This window comes from Molossus molossus, unplaced genomic scaffold, assembly GCF_014108415.1.
Source record: "Molossus molossus isolate mMolMol1 unplaced genomic scaffold, mMolMol1.p scaffold_m16_p_15, whole genome shotgun sequence".
Lineage (NCBI taxonomy): Eukaryota > Metazoa > Chordata > Mammalia > Chiroptera > Molossidae > Molossus > Molossus molossus.
Genome location: NW_023425350.1, coordinates 17,698,815 through 17,719,092, shown reverse-complemented (window position 1 = coordinate 17,719,092; position 20,278 = coordinate 17,698,815). Strand labels below are relative to the sequence as shown.

Sequence of the window (20,278 nt, the reverse complement as noted above, 5' to 3'; positions counted from 1 at the left end):
TTTACCCCTGTGGGCTCCAGGGGAATGAGAGAGGCGGCCAGGGCCCTGGCCTGTTGATGAAGGCTGTATCCTATTTGAAATACTGCTTCTGGTTGGCTGGGTGTACCTGTGGATCGGTGTGAGAGAAACACGAGAAAAGACGACTAACAAAAGAAGGCTTCCGAAAATATCTCTGACCGCAAAACAGTAATTTTATAAGAAAAATGGTTGAATAGAAGATACTTTGGCCTCGTTGGTTTTGAAGGTCTTTTCAACCCTGAGGACTGTTGATTTGCTGAGTTAGAAATACTCAATAATTGCGTTTAGTTCAGCAGACATGTATGGGCTCTTACCAGGTGCTGAGTCACTGGGGATAGAAAGATAAGATAACCTGTTCTTATAAGTATGTATCAGATACCTTCATCTCGATTAGAAATTGCAAACATGATCTCCAGAGGAGTGAACGACCTCACCAGAAATAGGATAATTATCAAAGGGAAATAATAATATGGCCCAGTGTTAAGTCCCTTCGTCTACCCCAGCGGTCACAAGTGTGTTCAAAATGTCCATTCACAGATCATGCACAGTAATGAAGTGTGTTTCTCACAATGGTCCAGTTAGCAGTGGCCATTCATCTAAATGACACTTTTCAGGTGGGACTGAATCCATCTATCTGCTTATTCCAACAGCCCCTATCACCAGACTATCTCAGATCTCAAGGTCTTGAGATTTCTGGTAGCTGCAGCTTCAAGTGCCAACAAACAACCACCTTCAGGGTCAGGGAATAAAGCAGAGGTTCACATTTTATTTGGCTTTTAGATGTTGAGATAAGCTCTGGTTGGTTATCTTTGTCATGACAGGGAACATTATCCAGGCAGATTGCAAAATTCCTTACAGGTCATTCTTTCAGAGTGATAAGATTAAAAAGAGGATGAGTATTATTTCACTGTGAAGACTATGGCTACTAAAACAATGAAATTCTTCCTCTCCTCTTCTGTCTCTATACGTAGGTATATATACCTTTGGCTTTTGCTGTAGGAGGGCCTACATATGAAGCTATAAGTTCTTTTTCCTGCTAAAATCCTGCTAGAAACTAACCAAGTGGGGCGGGGAGTCAAAGATTAAAAGTGAGTGTGTGTGTGTGTGTGTGTGTTTGTGTATGTAAGATCTCGATCAATCACCCAGTCCTTTATTCTGCAATATAGAACAAGAGCCGCTTATACTCCAAACTTCAGGGGAGATTTTTAACTCCCCAGTCATTGGCCTAACTCGAGTGCACAGGGCCGAGACGTGCGAGAGGCAGGCTAACAGCCAGGGCACTTATCTGTTCTACTAACGCTCAGTAAAAGGAGGCAGCCTGACTACAAACATTTGCATCCCTGAAAGATTCCTGCGAGACACTGCGGCATCTGCAAACTGAATTTCTATCCTGCAGGGCACTTCGCAGGGGGAGGGGCATCAATACATATCTGATCAGTGAATGGACAAGTGAACGCCAGTGAACAAATGAGTCACCCTCCAGACCCCGTCTCACTGCTGCAGAAATGCTCCTGGGCTGGTGTTTTGAGTCGTGTGGGTCACCATACAGCCCCACCCCCACCTCCACCTGTGAGTTCCCAGAGGCGCAGCACACAGCCACCACTCCCAGACTGGCTGGCCTGGAGGAGAAGGCTCGGCCCTCACACAGCCCCTCTTAGGCAAGGTCTCTGCCTAGAACATTCCATGACTCTCATTTTCATGGCCCAACAACAGTCATTTTGGAAATGGCTGCAGTAAAAACGGCACATTTCTAAGATAGCGTTCTTCCCTGTTCTGTGCGGGGGTTGGGTGCATCCCGCAGGTGGTTCTAACAGGGAGTGCGGACTGGTTACCTTTGCTTCCTGCTTCAAGGCAGTTTTGCTTTTTGGAGAGCAAATTTCACCTCATCAAGGCTTACGGGCAGGGACAATGACACCGCTCGCTCTTTTGTGGAACATGGCCTTGCACACAGTTAACGCCCAATAAGTGTTTTCTGATCGTATCACATCATATCAATGCAGATCACGTCATTTCGTATCTTATCTCAGTTAAAGAAGGATCAAACACAGGCATGAACTTATAAATATACAGGCAGACCTTGAAGATTGCAGGTTTGGTTTCAGGCAACCACAATAAAGTGAGTATTGCAATAAAGTGAGTCAGAATCTTTTTGCTGGTAGAGGGTATTGCCTTCAGTTTGTAGAAAATGCAACATGTGCCCTGGATGGTTTTGCTCAGTGGTTAGAACGTTGGCCCGTGGACCAATGAGTCCCAGGTTTGATTCCGGTCAAGGGCACGTACCTCGGTTGCAGTTCAGTCCCCGGCCCTGGTCAGGGTCATGCGGGAGGCAACCAGTCGATGTGTCCCTCTCAAGTTGATGTTTTCTCTCTCTCTCCCTCTCTCCCTCCCTCCCACTCCATCTGAAATAGAAAAATGTCCTTGAGTGAGGATTAAAAAAAGAAAATGCAACATCTGTGAGGCGCAATAAAGCAAGGTGTGCCTGTACACACAGAGCTATTTCTGTTGTCCTTGGAAACCTCTGGGGTGTATCTCAGATTGTGCAGAAAGCCCTTGTCACCCTACGGTCGCTCCTACTTTGCTGAGTTCAGGCCCCCAGTGAGTTTAAAAACCACTTGATTCAAGCGTGTACCTGAGGTGGGAATCGTGTTGGAGGGGTCCTTGTCAGGGCATCTGATTTCTGCTCCATCTCTTGCCTGAAATGAGACACATGGAGAAACAAGGAGAAATGGAATATGTGAAATTGGATGAGTGGGGTCTCTATTTTGGAAAATATTACTTAATATAGCAACCAAAGTGTCTGTTAAGATTTCTCCCTCTCATTCAACACTCATATCCGGGTGTCTGCAACATCCTTTGCAAATGCTCCCAAACCTGTCCCCTCTTCTCAGATCCTTCTACTCAGCCTGTGTCCAGGCCTGCTTCTTCTTGCCTGGAATACTGCAGTATTCCGGCATCGCCACCTTGTCCCTGGGCTTCCTCCCAGCTTCTGACCCATTCAGAGGGTCTCCCTCTCAGCATCATAGAACCGTGCCACTCCCCTGCCAAATCCCCTGGGAAAGCAGGGACTTTTGTCCGTTTTGAGTATTGCTGTATCCCCAGAACAGTACACAGTAGATGCTCAAGAAATATTTATTGGCTGAACAGTAAATACATTTCTACTCTGTGTTAATATCAACTTAAAGTCCATCTCCCTTAGCACGGCCTAAGTGGGCCCCGGTCACTCTAAACCATAAGAACTGTCCCAAGCACTTACCCCTGCTCCCCCTTTTCCTCCCCTCCATTTCCCACATCCCCATCCATCTGGTTCAACCTTAGTCAGCCTTCAAGACTGAGGTCATGGGTACCCTTGGAAATGTCCTTCAACTGTCTCCTGTCTCAGTTCATTGCTCTGCCTCTCTGCTCCCTGAAAACTCCACATAGACTTTATTATAGAACGTGTTCCATTGCGCAATATCCTGGTTGATTCCACTAGACTGAGCTCCTTAGGATAAGCGTATTTTTTTTAAAATCCTCATCTGAGGACATTTTTGCATTTATCTTCATATAGAGCAGGAGGGAGAGAGGGAGGAAGAGAGAGAGAGAGAGAGAGAGAGAGAGAGAGAGAGAGAGAGAAACATTGATGTGAGAGAGACATATCAAATGGTTGCCACCCACATGACCCAACCAGAGCCGGGGACAAACTGCAACTGAAGTACGTGCCCTTAGCGGGAACCGAACCCGGGACTCTCTGGTCCGCAGGCCGACGCTCTAACTGCTGAACCAAACCGGCCAGGGCACAAGCATGTATTTTATTGATGATGTTACCTCGTATGCTTAGGTACCTGCTCTGAGTCCCTGCCCTCTCTGATCTCGAGTCCTAGTAGTACGGAGCAGGTAGGTAATCAATAACTGCACCCTGCAGGAACGTATGGCTCCCTATGATCAGAGGATAATAATAGCAACACTTACACAGGACTCATAGCGTGCAGGTACGATCACACATGCTTTATACCTATGATTTGTTGATTTTATAGCAACTCCGCGAGGCAGGACCGTGACTTCCACCGCTTTCCATAGTAGAATAAGCAAGGCACAGAGGTCAGTGCCTGTCCAGTGGCACAGAGCCAGCAGGCGACAAGCCTGGACTGGAACCCAGAGCCAGTTCTCTCACCTCACATGCCTGCGCCCCTCCGACATATCCTCATCACTGTGGCATGAGTTAGACAGTGGGGACAGCCTGACAAACGAAGAGTTTTCCCCACAGTGTTTCCCGGGCCTTGAGGTGCAGGCCCAGACCCCAGCTTTGCCTCCGCCACGGGAGTAGCCTCCACCCTCGGTCACACGGATGGCGCTAGGCTGAACTGTCACAGCTCATATCAGTCCCCAGTCCTCAGAGGAGGACATCGACCTGCGAGTGTCTGTTCCTCAGACCAGGGTGTCCTATCTAATCTGGACAGAAAGCACAGGAAGAGTCGCGAGATAAGCAGAAGCAAGACACAGTGAGGGGCGGGGCCCCGAGACAGGCCGTTTCCCAGGCCTTTGGGTCTCCATGCTGTCTGGTTCAGATTTCACCCTATTTCTTGGCTGTTTCTCAGCTTTCTCTTCAGATTAAGGTCTCAGATGAGTTTAAACTGACCAATAAAATAGAAACAGAGGCAAGGATACAGGGAACAGACTGACATCTGTCAGAAGGGAGGGGGTTTGGGGCACTGGATGAAAGAAGGTGAAGAGACTAAGGAAAAAACCCATATCTATGTAACACAGAGACAGACAACAGTGCGGGAGAGCCAGGGGGGAGGGGTGGGGCAGGAGGAGGTGGGCATGGGGGCATGGAGACAGGGGAGACAACGGTGTGGGAGACCAGGGGGGAGGGGTGGGCAGGAGGAGGTGGGCATGGGGCATGGAGACAGGGGAGACAACGGTGCGGGAGACCAGGGGGGAGGGGTGGGCAGGAGGAGGTGGGCAAGGGGGCATGGAGACAGGGGAGACAACGGTGTGGCAGAGCCAGGGGGGAGGGGTGGGGCAGGAGGAGGTGGGCATGGGGCATGGAGACAGGGGAGACAACGGTGTGGGAGACCAGGGGGGAGGGGTGGGGCAGGAGGAGGTGGGCATGGGGGCATGGAGACAGGGACTTTGCTTGGGAGATGGGTACACAATGCAGTGTGTAGATGATGTTTTGTTGAGCTGTACATTTGAACACGTAAAACCAATATGGTTTTGTGAACAAATTCACCCCAACGAATTAGATTTTTTTTAAAAACAGCGAAATTGCCATTCTCTGGAGCATTTTCCCAATCCTTGCAGATTGGGCTTCCAGGCCAGTCCTTGTTTTTTTGGCCCCAATAAACCCTTCTCAAGGTTAACAAAGGAAGGGTCTGAGATGGGGAAGGGCCTGCAGAAGCTCACCTTACAGTGGGAGCACCTGACTCTCCCTGAGGCTGCAGAACAGGGGCTGTTCCCACTGCGGAGTCGAGGGCAGACCTGCCTCAGGCACCAGGAAGACAGCCGCGCACCTGACCCTCCCCCATCCCAGCTGCCCGTGGGGTTCCAGGATGAGGAACCACGTGGACATTTCCACAGACTCCGCAGAGTGGAGGCCCTGGTTCCTTCACGTGTGCTGGCCGCAGAGGACCTCTCCATACCTCGAGCTTCTCCTGGGTCTCCATCGGCAGGTAGTTGCTGTTTCTATAGGTGAACAGATAGGGATTTTCCTGCAGAGAAAAAAAATGTGTTGTAACCACGACCCAGAAATCTGTACCCTTGAATCATCAGGCTTTATCATCCGGCAATGCCTTTGGCCAATTTGGAACATTCATACCATCATTTAAATGAAAACCACCCTCTGGCTTTTCTCTGTACTGCCTATAAGTTCCCAGAAGGAGCCCATTAATGCTTTACAATGTCCCAGTTGAAACATTCAGCATCTCTTGCTCGCTACCTGTAGGTCCATGCTACCAGCAAAGTACATATATTTCCATGAGAGAAGAGCTTAATGGTGAGCTTCCTGGTAGCCAAAGCAAAGAGGGAAACAGGGTGAATTTTATTGATCTTATAGTTTAGCAACAAAAACTTACCAATTCATCGAGAAAGCCAAAACTTCGACTACCATTAAATGATAAAACAATTCTGCTTATTTATGGTATTTCCTCATCCATTTATTCAGCAGCATTAATTGCATGCCTATTATATATTTGGCACACATTTAAGAAACCCATCTTCACCTTTGGGACACTTCGGGCCAGGTGAGATATGGCTTTGTTCCTATGCCTTCCACAGGTATGGAAAGGGCCATAATTCTACTAAAAAGGCTCAATTCTGCTACAATGGTTAAATTCTGTAAACTTACATGTGCCAAGTATGCAAAGGTGTGACCAAACCCAGGGAACAGAACCATGATTCTAAAGCAGCTGATGTCTCAGCCAGGTGAGACTCACTTCAGAGCAAAGCCCAGATGGTGACTCCATCTCTTTCCCCATTTGGTGAGCAACTTCCTCCCCACACCACAAGTTCCTGCTCACCTGAGAGGGGCATTTCAGCAGCCTTCTCTCGTTTGCACTGAATGGCTCATCCTTCTGTCCTGCGGGCTCCATCTGGAAAAGGTGATCTTTAGAACAGGAAAGTCACGCGCAGGTGGCAGCATTCCAGGTACCACCGAGAAAGACTCGTTCATCCAGTGTGTCTCCGAGTTTGACCCTGGACCAGCAGCATCAGCATCACTGGGAACACTCAGCAATGCACATTTCCAGCCCCCACCCCAGACCTACTGAGTCAGAAACCCTCGGGTGGGGTCCAGCTCTCTGCATTTTGTTGTTGCTAATCTTCACCTGAGGACATTTTTTCCATTGATGTTTAGAGAGTGGAAGGGAGGGAGGAGAGAGAAACAGAAACATCAATGTGAAAGAGACGCACGCACCCCGAACCTGTGACCCTTCTGTGTGTAGGCCGATGCTCTAACCACTGTGCAACACTGGCCAGGGCCAGCTGTCTGCATTTTATCATGCCCTTCGGGGGATTCTGATGCACGCTCAAGTTGAGGCCCACCGCACGAGAGGAACTATTGATTCCTAGGCCGCCCCTCTCACAGGCGAAACTGAACACCAGGGAGGTTGGGCTGGGTCTAGGACACTGGGGTCCTCGATCCAACCCGATGTCTCTAGTCACACGGCTCCCTATGTCCGTGGATTCAGGAACGAGTGACGGTGGCATCAGCTCTAGCATGGGCAGCTCCTTCAGTGATCACCAAAGCCTGTGCTACAGCCTAGACAGAGTGCGGGGGGTACGAGCGGGTACGAGCACTGAAGGGCAGAGAGGAAAATGAAGGCCACTGAAGAACTTGATGTGACAGCAATTTTTTTCAAGTTCCTTGTTGTCATTTTTAAGTGCTCATTGTGCATATGTAAGTACTGAAGAGAAAAACGCAGTGGCCTAGAGGTGCCAGAGACTTCCTCTGCAAGAACCACGGAGAACCTCGTGTCGGCCCTGCTTCCCACAGGTGCCAGGCTCCCACGACACTTTGTCCCTCGCCTTCCCTCCCAGGACCTTGACAGGGGACACAAGAGCCAGGCGGCGACAGCACGGAGCACCCTGCCCGGCTCAGTCATGGGCTCTGCCAGTCTCCAGGAAGCTTTTAGATTCTGCGGCAATATCTTATCCCAGAGTCTGTGCCCACAAAGCAAGAGGCAGGAAGAGGACTTTGCCCTCCTCGGGGCTGGCTCTTCACCCAAATGGACAGAGTTGATAAGAGGGTGTCATTAACCTTTTGGAAAAAGAGTGGCAACCCTATAGCTCAAGGGCTGGAGGAGGAACTGAGGCCCCTTCTTTTGGTTTTATTCTGATGGCGGACACTCCTCAGATTGGAAGGACCCGCCCAGAATGCCCGGCCTGCGCTGAAAGGGAGTGTGAGTGGCCAGGCTGGTGGCCAGGTGTTGATCTGGCCTGCTTTCTGTTCTCCAATCTTTCAAAAATTTAATCCATAACTGAGCCTGGAAATAAACATGGGAAAAGCCACACCTTAATGATTCTGATAGAATGGATCTAGCAGAGCCTTTTTTTAAGGACCTCAAAGAAGGGAAATTCATAGGTTTTGCCCATAAACCCATTTCCATTAAGAACCTCGTCCTAAACATGTCTTTCTTAGTCACCTACATCCTTCCTGCCTCCACTAATTCCCTTAACACCTGCTTGGACCCTCTAGCCTCAAGGGGGTGGACTATGACCTGCTTCTCCAAATGAGCCCTCCCGGGTCCCTCCTTCTGCATGTACACCCCAGGGACCGCGGTGCTGGCCAGGTGCTCTCCCGACACCATTCAGCCCCTCAGCTGCTTCCCAGCCGCCCTGCCGTCACCTGGAGCGTGGGAGAGGTGGGAGGGTGACCGTAGACCTTCTCTCCCAGGGGAATTCCCCCTCGACTGGGAGCAATTCCCAGGAAATTCCCCCTCGACTGGGAGTAATTCCCGGGTGTCCTCATTCTGCCCTGATGTTAGCACCTTGCACAGGGCTGGGCACCAGGCAGGGGTCAGTCATGACTGCAAGGACTTGGGAATCGAGTTCCCCAAAGGTGGGTCTCCTTAAAACTACTGTGGTAGCTTAAAACTGATGAGAAATGAGTGAGGAGAAGGCAGAAAGAGCCTGGGGAAGGACTTACGTCCCCACGCAAGCCCCTCAGCTCTGTGCCAGGAGCTCAGCTTCAGCCCGGGAGCTCATTCGCTGGGACGGTCCCTGGCGTGTTTCAGATGCAGGCCGCTTACCACCCGTGACCAGCGTGTGGCGTTTCCCATCACTGGCCCACAGAGCTTATGAACATTCTGGGGCTTGGCAGGGGGCAGGAGGGGAGCACCCTGCTCCCTTGAGTCCTGGGGCGTAGTGGAAGAGAGGAGCGTAGAACCTGGGCCCCTGTGGTCACAGCAGTTCTACTGGCCACTGTCTGCCCCCACTCATTTGGGGCTCTGTGTGTCTGCGGATCTGGGCGTGGACAGATATGCCTGACTTTCACCTCTGTGGCCTCAGTTAAGCCCCACACAGCGGAGGCTCAAGGAGGTGAAGAGAGACTCTGGCCTCCCGTGTTCCCTTGGGAACTACTGCCAAGGCCCTGGGAGGCTGACTGAAGGTCATATACTCCTTTGGCAAGTAGAGGAAATGGAGACCCAAAAAGGCCATGGGACTCACCTCAAACAAAGATCAAAAGATCCACCTGGGAGACCCCTCCCTCTGCTGATCTGGCTGCAGGAACCCTGAGAACTCTCCCTGGGAAATGACTGGTGATTGGTTGGACAGGTCTGGAGAGAATGAGGAGCCTGCCCACCCAGAAAAGCCACCTCCACCTCCTCAGGGCTCTGTGACATCTACTGAGTCCCAGTCCTTTGACCTTGAGTGTGAGACCTTCTGTTTCCCTTTGTGCACCTCTTGTCCTCGTCCTCACCTCGAGGGGCCACAGGACACTGTGCGCGCCTGTTTCAATGGACAGGACATCACCTGGGCTCAATAGCAAGACGAAGGGAGAAGGAGAGGGGAGCCCTTCTGGCCTTTCTGCTCCCTCCAGCTCCTCTGTCTGGTGTTCAAAGTGTTTCCTTTGTTCTCAGGGCCTCCTTATCCCATCTCATTGTTACCAGACCAGCTTCTACTGCCTCTTTATAATGCATTTGGCTTTTTTCCCTCCAAGCCCTTGGCTCACAAAGGTCTCTTGCCTGGGAATGACCCCCCCCCCATCCTACAAAGCCAATTCAAATTCTACCATTGTGGGGCTCTCTGGACCTCTTGTCCATGTCACTTTGGGGTGCACAGTCCAGCACATACTGCTGGCTGAGTTCAGGTCTACTCTTGGTCCTCTGAGTCACCTGACCCTTCCAGCTATACCCTAGGCTCAGTGAAGGCAAAGGCTATTTGGTGTGTCTTTTGTGTCCTCCTCGGACCCAGCACAGGGCAGGGCCCACTGTAGGTTTCCTCTCGTTGCTTGGGAGAGAGGTGATGTAGAAGGGATGGCTGAGCTGCAGAGGGCCAGGGAGGGCAGCACTGCAGGAGGGCCAGGGCGCCTCCTGTGCCCGCCACGGGGATCGCAGCCAAGTGACGGCTTGCAGGAGACTTTCCACCCGAGGGCCAGACCCGCTGACAAAGAAACCAAATGCTTCCTTCACGCAGAGGGCGATTCTATGGACGAGGGCTGCCGGCGGCCCCTGCCCCTGCCTGCTCCCGGTCCTGCTGCCTGATGCTGCTCATGGCACCAGCAGAGCCCTCAGCTGAAAAGATGGAGAAAGACTTTCTAATCCAAGGAAGAAGAAAACCAAGTTTCTGTCTCTGGAATTCTAAAAATAGGGCAGCTTGGATGGGGAAAAAATAAATGGCAAAATCAGATGTCTGTCTGGTGCCCCGGCTTTCAAAGGCAAAGTTCTGACATTCCATCCCACCCACTGAGAGTCCCAGGCAGTCCTGGGGCCTTGAGGTGCCGGGAAAGCCCGGCAGAGCTACAGTGAGAGGTGTCCACTCATGTCGAGTACACACCGTGGGCTACACACTCCACATGCTCTGGGTCAGGTGTTAGGATCTGGGCTGTGTAAGGGAGTAGAGACCCTAAATTCACAGAGCCCGTGAGAGACAGCATTAGGATTTGAACCCAGGTCTCCATCACTCGAAAGTCCATCCTCACCCCAGGTGCCACCCTGGGCCTTGAAACCATGGGGTGGTGCTTACATGGGGAGTGAGGGAACGCTGGCCTGGCGTCGCTGCGTGAGCCATTCCCTGGGGCCCCACTCCAAGTGAAGTCTCCCACACAGACTCCTCTGGGAAGAGGACCGAAGGTACCCGGAGAGCCCCGCACACTGCCAGGGCTGTGCCCAGCTCTGGGACAGGAGGTGAAACCCAGGTGGTCAGAGCTGGGCTGTCCCTGGCGGCCCGGAATCATGCTGGGCTCCTGCGGGAATCCTGCAGCCCCTCCATCACAGTGCTGGGCAGAGCAGGTGTGGTGGCGGAGGCCCACCCCTCCTGGACGCCAAATCCCCAGGCCGGCACCGCAGCCTCCCAGAATGCCCTGCAACTCACCATGCTGTTCCAGAGATTCAAGGCGAGTGTGGCGGGATCCTGGAGTGGCCACTCCCCCTGAAAGAGGACCAGATAAGAACGCCTGTGTGCCCCCAAGGATGGGGTAGACCGGCCAGCACTTTGAAGCTGTCCCTGGCAGAGATGGGGTGACCCTCATCTGTCCAGACTCTTTCTCTCAGACCCTCTCCACATCCACAACACAGGCACTTACAGGACCACTGTCTGGGGTCAGGGCTTGGAGGTGAGGGCCCGCAGGAGCAGGTCAAACCCCTCAGTATCATGGGGTTCTGCATAACTGAATCAAACGGCTGAAGCAGCTGTGACAGGGAAGTGATTCATGTGTGGTCTGAGGGGGGGGGGCTAATATTCCTCCTCCTCCTTTTACACCATTTAAACGTCCTTGAGGTCCTGGAGGGGGCACAATTACTCCAACAGGCAGGAGCCTGGGGGAGGAGCTGTCCCAGACACACAGTGCTGAAGCTCGGTGGTGTCAGAGACCCTGCTGAGTGCGTGTGTACCTGCCACCATGCTCAAGGTCTGGGCGCCCCACCGGGGCAAGGGGCATTTGCCCAGTGCGTATCCCGAGCTCAGCGAGTCCCAGATGGGTGGGAGAGGGAGAGGGAGAGGGAGTGGGCCAGGCTCCTATGGCCACCCTCACTCACCGAGTGTGGTGACAGGGCCGTCTCGTAGAAGAAGGGCTGGAAAACCACTGCGAAGGACTCCTGCTCGTTGTACTTGCTGGAGGCCAGCAGGCGTTCCCAGCTCTCCTGCGGAAGAGAGCGGAGACGTGTGTACCCCGGAGCGCGAGAGGCACAGCCTGTCCCATCCTGCGACCGACCGGGGCTCTCAGCAGCCCCTCGGTCGCATCGCCCATCACATGCTGTTCTGAGATGGATCTGAAATGTATTTCCTGGGAGCTCAGGGAGCATACACCAGCCGGGCATGCAGCTAGGGCACCCATGCTCCGTTCGAGGGCTAAGTCCTGTAGAGGGACGTGCCATTAACGAGACAAAACGTGTCACCTCTGGAGTGAGAGAAGTGCCACCCAGCGTCAAACATAACTGTCTTCTCAAAAGAAGCCCATGTGAACACATCAATAGGACTGTGTCTGAGATGTTTGCGGACAGGGATGGTGGCTTCCACTAAGCCCTCCTCATCCTCTTGGGGTCTCTTCTCTAAACCAGGAAGCATGTCTTTGTGACCTCTGAGTTGCCCTTGGGCTGCCATCTGGGGTATCGGCCCAGCCCGGGCAGAACCAGCTCAGCAGCCACAGATGCGGTGGTACAAGCGGTGGTGATGATCAAAGCCATTTCCAAGTGAGTCTGCAAAGTCCTTCACTATCTAAAGTACCACCACTGCCCCCACCCCTTCAGTCCTGTCATCCCCATTTTACATTCAGGAAAACCAAGTCCTTACTGGGGGGCAAACAGAGAGCGCTCTGGCCCCTGACTCAGTTAGAGACGTCCCACAGTGGTAGGCTTACACCCTAATTGTTCCCATTACCCCTGTTCTCCACGACCCTCACCCCTGCAAGTCACCAGTCTCCCACGGTGGGCTCACCTGATAGGACCACTGTGCCACGACCCTGGACAGCTTCGAGACATGCCCTGAGCACCTGTAGGGCTCTGCGGAGGGGCTGCAGGTTAAAATAAGCCAGGAGTGAGAGCGAGGACGCAGCAGGGCCATTCGGGCTGCCCGTGGAGGGATGCGAGGGAGCGGGCAGGAGAAGCTGGAAGTCTCGGGCACAGAGGAAGGGAGCGCACTGAGCGGAACAGCGCGGGAAGGTACACTGATCTGGTTCCCCGCCTGCCCTCCCTCAGGGTGGGGAGATGTGGAGACATGCTCCCTCTCCCTCCTTCTCCAGAGGCATCCCCTCTGCCCCACACCAGAAGCCCACCTCGAGTCCTCCTCCCCAACCCCTTCTCTTCAAAACCCCCTGTCCTCTCAGCACTGTCCTCTGCTGTCCGGTGTCCCCGCCTCTAGCTGTCCCTATCCTGACTTTTGCCATGTAAACTTCTTTTCTGGGTGCAAAGCCAGAAATCTTAGGATTTGGGGTCAAGGAGTTTACATTCTATGACAAATGTCAGACCTGTGGGGTAATCAAGTTCTGTGAAGATAAAATACATTTAGTATTTCTTTCCAATGTCTAGAAGTATCACTTCTTGGCTTATGGATGTTTTGTCAAACCTGCTGTTTAAGCTGAAGTCATTCTGGTGGGGGGCAGGGCACCTGACTCCATCAACCAGACGGGGTGGCTCCTCCTCTGACTCAGTCCCAGAACGTGCTGCGTGCACGCGCCGTGTGGCCTCGCTCACGAGCCTGCTCTGTCTGGACCTCCGTCCTTTAGCTGTCCCTCGCGGGATCAATGCATGCGGGGCGCCCCACCCTGTGCCTGGCGCACCACAGCCCCTCAGCCGATGCTGGTCCCGCACCACGCCATTACCTGAGCTGGGTCCCCTGATGCCAGGGAGAACCACCTGCAGCCTCAGAGAGGTCCACCAAGTTCACAAATGCTCTAGGGACCTGACAGGAAACATGGGGGGAGATGAACGTTTGCAAAGTCACCATCCTGCCCAGGATCTCCCTTGGAGCCCTTGGCTGAGCCCAGTGCGGGGTCTGGTTGAGCATGATGGGCCTCTCTGGAAGAGGTTTGCTTGGGGTTGGCCCAAAGCTGCCGGCCTGCTGGTTATGCAGAGACATGTCATTCGCCATCCCTCGTGGTGGGCAGGGCGCCGCCCCCAGGTGTCCACAGGAAGTAGAACCGCGAGGGTGACGGACTCTAGACCTTCGACAGAGAAGCTGCCTCCCCAGTCTCAGAACCTGCCGTGCTTGCTCATCGCGGTCACTCTCCAGAGGGCAGCTTGAAGGTTCTCAAGGACCCCCCAGGTCACCACTGCCCCAGACTGTTCAGGAAACAGTGGGCTCACTGAATCCCCAGGGGGAGCTGTGCTTGCTCCTGCTTCCTGCCCAGAAGCCTGTCAGAAGTAGCTTCTGTAAGAGCGAAGGACCCAAGTTTCCTTTCAAAGGGCCAGAGACTGGCTCCTGCAGACCCTTTCCCTGGCCCTGATCTCCCGCGTGGAAGGTCTGCCACTTCGCCATTTCCCCACCGGCGGGGACCATTTGAGAGCAGCCAGGACCTGCCTGTCAGCCCGCGGCAGGAAGGCAGACGGAGGAGTGGGGCGGTCCCCGGAGCGGGGGCAGCTGCCGGCTTACCTCCTGCAGCAGGTAGTCCAGCATTCTGGTCAGCCTGTCCATGCCCCCTGTCATGTGCCGGTGCTGTGACAGGAGAGATGTGCTGAGTGCAGGTAGGGACAGGAACGGGGCCGAGGACGGCTGGGCTCCCGGCCCGGCCCTGCCCCTCCCGACCCCTGCCCTCAGCTGAGATGGCAGTGACAAAGGCCCTACTGGACCCCAGCTTCCCCAAAACAGGATGGAGTTCCCAGAGTGCCCTAGGTTTTTGTCCATTCTGACTTTCCCAACCCATCATCCACTAGGACAACATCAAACTCCCCCAAATGAGAAGTTCCACGTCAGGGAAGGACAAACTCAAGGTCAAGGGCTCGCTGCAGCTCACACAGAGGAATGGGAGGAATGGGAACCGGGACTCGCTCCCAGAGGGGGACACAATTATCCAGACGGGCCTCGAGTGTCCACAGGGCATTCTTTCATCAGACTTTCCCTCCACATGCTGTCACCAGGCGTGTGAGGATATCCCCTTCCCACCCAATTCTGTACAGGTAATGAAAATAAATAAACAAATGATGGCGCTTCAAAAACAGACCCTGGTTTATCTCCCCAGGATAAAGAAGAAACCCAAACAAACAAACAAAAAAAACACCAAACAAAAATAAACTTGACGAGACAAACTCCTAAGCTGCCTGCCAGCCCGATGTCCCCTGAGGGGACTTGGCTCAGACGGGAAGACAAGGAAGGCCCGGGAGCTGCTGTTTCCTGGGGGAACAGAGGCGGTGATTCTGGCGACAGCTGCCACTCAGGCAGGCTGTGGCCGAGGTGGGACAGTTTCCCCACTGCTGAGTCCCGCGCGGTGCGAGGCTGTCCTCTGGGGCCAGCAAGGAAGCGGGCTGTCTCATTTTCTTCAGTCTCAGGGAGCCTGTCTCTGAGCATGACCTTAAACAGCTCACTTTTCCTTCTGAAGAGACTTGGGGTTTCTGTCTAGAAAGGTCCTTGCTGCCCACATTCAGGTCATTGATCTGCTACAGGGAAACTGGGGTCCCTGCATGCTCTCCCCCATCAAGGTGCTTATTACTCAGGCACTGAATGCTTGTCACTTGGGCACCAGCTGTCCCTGTTCCTTGGTGGAAGACATTACACTCATAAAAATGTTCCTCATCTATAAGGCTACACATAATAAACTCCTCCTTGAACCCAAAGTCAGGAAAAAGCTCATTTTTCCAAATGAAAAGACACATTTTTATTTATGTCTTTTGCCCTCAGAGTCAGAAGAGTGTTCAATTATCAAGTATATGCCCGAGACAAGACTTACCTGTTTCTAATAACCTATTTCCTTGGGATTGATTCCAAGGAGTAGGATTACTCAATAAAAAGATAAAGCCACTTTTAGGGTTCGTGAATCATCCTGCCACCAGACCCCCAAAATGCAGACCCTGCTTCTAAAGGCATTTGCAACAAATACATGTACAGATTTTCTTACAGTGGCATTGGCTTTGAGTTTTTTCCTTCATTTTTTCTCTTCTTTTAATTGGTTTTTTCCATCTCACTCATTAACAAAACTAGACTTGAACGAGCGAGCAAGTAGTAAAAGGAGTCCAGACCCTCTGAGCCCGTTTCTGCGCAATGAGCCCGGTTCCCAGTTACCTGCGAAGCACCTGCCTTTGCCTTGCTGGACACACATAGCAGCCCTGAGAAGCACTGTCACCGCCTGATGCATGGCTCCCGATCTCCCTCTCATGACTTTGGCCTTAAGAACCCCCCAAAGAACAAATGTGAACACAGGCCTTATCTACCTCCCACCAAAGGAGCCCTCTTAGAGGAGAAATGTCGGGGCCTAAGTAGGGCAGGACAGGAGTTTAGCATTTCTTCTTAACAATAAAACACCTTTTTCTCACATGAACTACTTTGGGAAACTTGACCTATGCACAGGTAAAGGCAGAGATACTCTGTGAAGGTGGGTGGAAGCTGGAGCCCCCTCTCAGGCTGGCCCTTGCCCTCCAGTGGCCCCTGGGCTCTGCAGAACAAGTCCCGAGGGACAGGCTGTACCTGGGATGTGCTTTCGGGACGCAGAGATGCAGTGTAAGGACATCTCTGGTGGGGGGTGGAGAGCTATGCCGCTGCGTTAGCCTGAAGGGGGACCAGTGTGACGTCAGAGCGACCACCGGGAGGACCAAGAGGTGGGCGGTGGCTCTGGGCAGTGGAGGTGTGACTGGCGGCGTGAAGCAAGGAGCTGGCAGCCTGGGACACGGAGGCTGAGAGCCAGCTCTGGAACCACAGGCCCTTCGTGGGAAATGTAAGTGCAGGTGGGCTTTATTCCAGGCTCCAAAGACTTGTGGTCTTTGTGCAAAAGGAAAATCAAGATGAAAGAAAAAAAAAACTGCAATAAAGAGGGAACTTGAGTAGATGCTATTAAGTATCGCCACAGTGAGCTGAATTTATGGAGATGGAGTCACTGGTGTGTGACCATTTAGAAACTAGGAGTAAGGCATATGTAACGTTTGTCATATGTTTATAACCAATTAAAAGTGTGAGGTTCCAAGTGTGTATCAATTCGATCCATACCGGTCAACATGACCAGATCTTCACACACCGGAGGGAACTTCCCAGACTGACAAAACGTTTGATGACGAGTGTCAGAAAGGTGTCGGGAATGAGAGCTCAGACACGAGGAATACAGACGGGTTCAGCTACTTCGGAAGGCAACGCAGCAGGCCCTGCTAGACCCTAAAGAGCACGTGCCTGATGACGGGCAATTCTGGGCTTAAGAATCTACTCTAGGAACTTTTCTTCAAGTTAGTTTGAGCATGACCCACTGTAAGACGGGTTTCACATCCTAATTCCATGCACATATCTGTGTAGAAAGCGAAGCAAAAATAACCATGAACCAACACTTACCTTACAACATGTAAGCGACGCTGATATTTTATAGTTTATTCTATTCTATTTCTATCTTTATAATTTTGGTTGCAATCTTTAGACTTAATGTTGACCCACTAATATACTTCAATCTGCAATCTAAAAATCACTGTATTTATAAAAATGCACATGTCCAGGTAAATAAACAAGATAGTTTATAATAGTGAAAAACTAGAAATACCTAAATGGCCATCAATAGGGAAATGGAAAAATAAAACTTATTAAATTTATGCAGTGGAATACTATTTAGCAAATAATGGGAACAAACTCAATGTGTGTGTATCACCATGACTAGATGTCAAAAATACTTGGTTAGTGAAAAAAAATTGCTCACATATAATACTATTTGTGTTAAATATCAATCTTTCTCTCTCTCACGCAAAATACTACTAGGATTCAGAGATATGTAAGAAACTTGAAAATAAAATGGTATCGGAGGTGCTATTTTAGCTTTAGATGTAATGTTTTTGTTTTTTAAAAGAAGAAAGCATTTGAGCATTGTTTATCTAACTAAAAATTATTAACAGTAAATAAATGGGTACACTCAGATATAGGAATGCCTCACATAGTCAAAATGCTTCAGAGCATAAATACAGGAAAGAATGCAAGAATTCACATAGGAATGCTTGAATGTGAGCTAAGTGTATGGAAGAAATCATGAATGAGTGCAAGCATCCATGAATGCATTCAAACATTTTTAAAAATCAAACAAAAGCCAGCATGAACATAAACCCATCATACATACAATGGCACATGCCTACATGTACAAAGAGAAGATGAATTTGTGCATGACTAGACAACTTATGGATGGGCGGATATACAGAGGAATGTAGCAATGCCTAAATGCTTCTGTGAGCACGTTAATGCATGACTACGCAAATTCATGAAGGAATTCTGGTGTGAATGATCACCAAAACGAGGGGCATAGAATGTACAGAACTTGTAAATTCCACTTGGCGTGGGAGAAAGTAGGAGGTGAAGTAGAACAATGCACCTTCGAGATCTGTGAGCCACAACCCCTGAGATCTGTGGGACTATTGCTCAACAAGACCTGGTCCGGCAAGGCGGGCTCCCCTCAGGCTTTCTCCCATCAGCATTCTCCCAGGGCCGCGATCGCTAACGGAAGGGGTTTGGTGCTGGGCCAGGAGTCAGTGGGAACATGGGACACTGGAAGAAGGCCAGAGGATAGGCTGTGGGAGAAGGGCACAGAACAGAGGAGGACAACACCTCAGGGAACATCACGCATGCCTGTGCCATGCCTGGCAGGTGACCGAGAGCACAGGGGCAGGTCGCTGGTCTACCCAGGTGGCAAGGCCAGCTTGGTGGCAACCAGGCTCCAGGCGCCTGAAGAAGAGTGTGTGTGCCATCTGTCATCATAGCCTAGGTAGCTAAGCTGCCCCTTACTCAGCTGATCCCAACCTGGAAGACCTCCAGTAAGGACTGGAGTCCTAGACAGCCACCTACAGAAATAATAAATGAAGCCATGTATTCCATGCCCTGCATCCAGGAATTCTAAAGGGCCTGGAGGATGGTCTAGGTACCTGAACAGGAGGCTTCCATTACTAGAGTTCATGGTGAATTACAGTTCTAGAGGTGATGACAAGAGTACCTGTCATGCTTTATTCCCCAAGTTCAGTGCTTAAGTGAAATCAGGGTAAAAAGAGGCAAAACGATTTTGCTGAGTTTCTTCAATTGCAGAATGATCATTGACTCAGTTTTTCTAGACCTCAGTTTCCTTTACCTGAGATGAAAGATGGTAAGTGAAAACACCTGTCCCTGTATGTGGTCCCTTGAGCCCTTAGATATTTATCCATCCATCCATCCATCCATCCATCCATCCATCCATCCACCCACCCACCCAAATTCTGAAATAGGTGCCATCAGGCCCGGCCCAGATGCAGATCAGGCTGGTTTAGTCCATTCCCTCGGCACCCACCCTGCATTCTCAGTCCCTCTGACCCCCAGCCTGCTGGTTTACCTGCTGGGCGGAGGGACCCTGGTGACAACGGCTTGTATTACTGAAGAACACACTGATGAGCTTCCAGTCATTCTGAAAGTCAAGTTGCTGAAGAAAAAGGCAACGGCATCAAAAAGCGATAGTGATAAAACCTGATACAAAAGAGCTTTCTTCTCATATCTTTCAAGTTCATATACCCACCCCCACAAAATCACATTTATGAACTTCTTCCAAAAAGAGAAGTATATGGTGGAAAACTCAAATTGTATAACTGCTCTAGAAGGCAATTTGATAAAATATAGTTTAAAAAATGTTAAGGGCATACCCTTTGATCACACAATTCCATTTCCCAAACTGTGTTTTAAGGAAATGAGACAGGAGAGATTTGGCTGCAGTGATGAAGCCTTGCTTACAACAGTAAAAAAACTGGAAACAATATAAATGCCTAAAATAAGGGGCTGCTCTGCAAACTGTGAAATACTCATAAGATGAAACACTGTAGCTACTAAGATGATGTCGGAAAATGCCACTATTGTCATGGAAAATATCGTATTTAGAAAGCAGGTTATAAAAAGTATCTACATCTAGTCACATCCTTGTTTTATAAAATATACACATGTGCTTGGAAAAAATAGGGGAGGAGATGCACACTGAGCTGTCAACAGCAATCATCTGTGGGTACTTTTTTTAAATTATTTACCTGTGTTTTCTAATTTTTCTGTAATAAACACGTGTCACTTGTAGAACAAAAAATAAACATTTATTTTGCTCCTTAAGAGGCAGCGTGAGCCCTGGTCGTGTGGCTCAGTTGGTTGGAGTGTCATCCGTACATAAAAAAAGGTTACAGGTTTGATCCCTGGTCAGGGTGCATACAGGAGGCAACTGATCAATGTCCCACCCCCTCCCTTCCTTTCTCTAAAAATCAATAAACATATCCTCAGGTGAGGATTAAAAAAAAAAGCTGCAGCTGGATGCAGTCGAGGAGCACGAGCCTGCGAATCAGACACTTCAGATTTTAACTAACTAGCTGTGTGAACTTGAACAGGTCCCATGAATTCCCTGGGCTTCAGTTTCCTCATCTGTAAAATTATGGAGTTGGATTCAAGATCTCCCAGCTTTTCCCAGAATGTTGTGATTACTCTAGAAATTCTAACATTCTCGTTAGGGGGGCGCCGACTCTGGATG

General features: G+C 50.9%; 1 protein-coding gene across 1 annotated transcript in view; it reads right to left on the bottom strand.

Moving 5' to 3' along the window:
• The window catches only part of PLB1 (phospholipase B1), a 124,228-nt gene that overhangs the window by 78,691 nt on the left and 25,259 nt on the right, over nt 1-20,278 (bottom strand). Inside the window, exons 9-17 of the mRNA XM_036263445.1 lie at nt 19,096-19,201; nt 14,242-14,288; nt 13,472-13,551; nt 12,589-12,664; nt 11,691-11,795; nt 11,029-11,085; nt 6,516-6,587; nt 5,640-5,708; nt 2,648-2,711 (exon numbers count right to left, since the gene is read on the bottom strand). Of these exons, the coding sequence (XP_036119338.1) occupies nt 2,648-2,711; nt 5,640-5,708; nt 6,516-6,587; nt 11,029-11,085; nt 11,691-11,795; nt 12,589-12,664; nt 13,472-13,551; nt 14,242-14,288; nt 19,096-19,201 (676 nt within the window). The remainder of the gene's footprint in view (nt 1-2,647; nt 2,712-5,639; nt 5,709-6,515; nt 6,588-11,028; nt 11,086-11,690; nt 11,796-12,588; nt 12,665-13,471; nt 13,552-14,241; nt 14,289-19,095; nt 19,202-20,278) is intronic.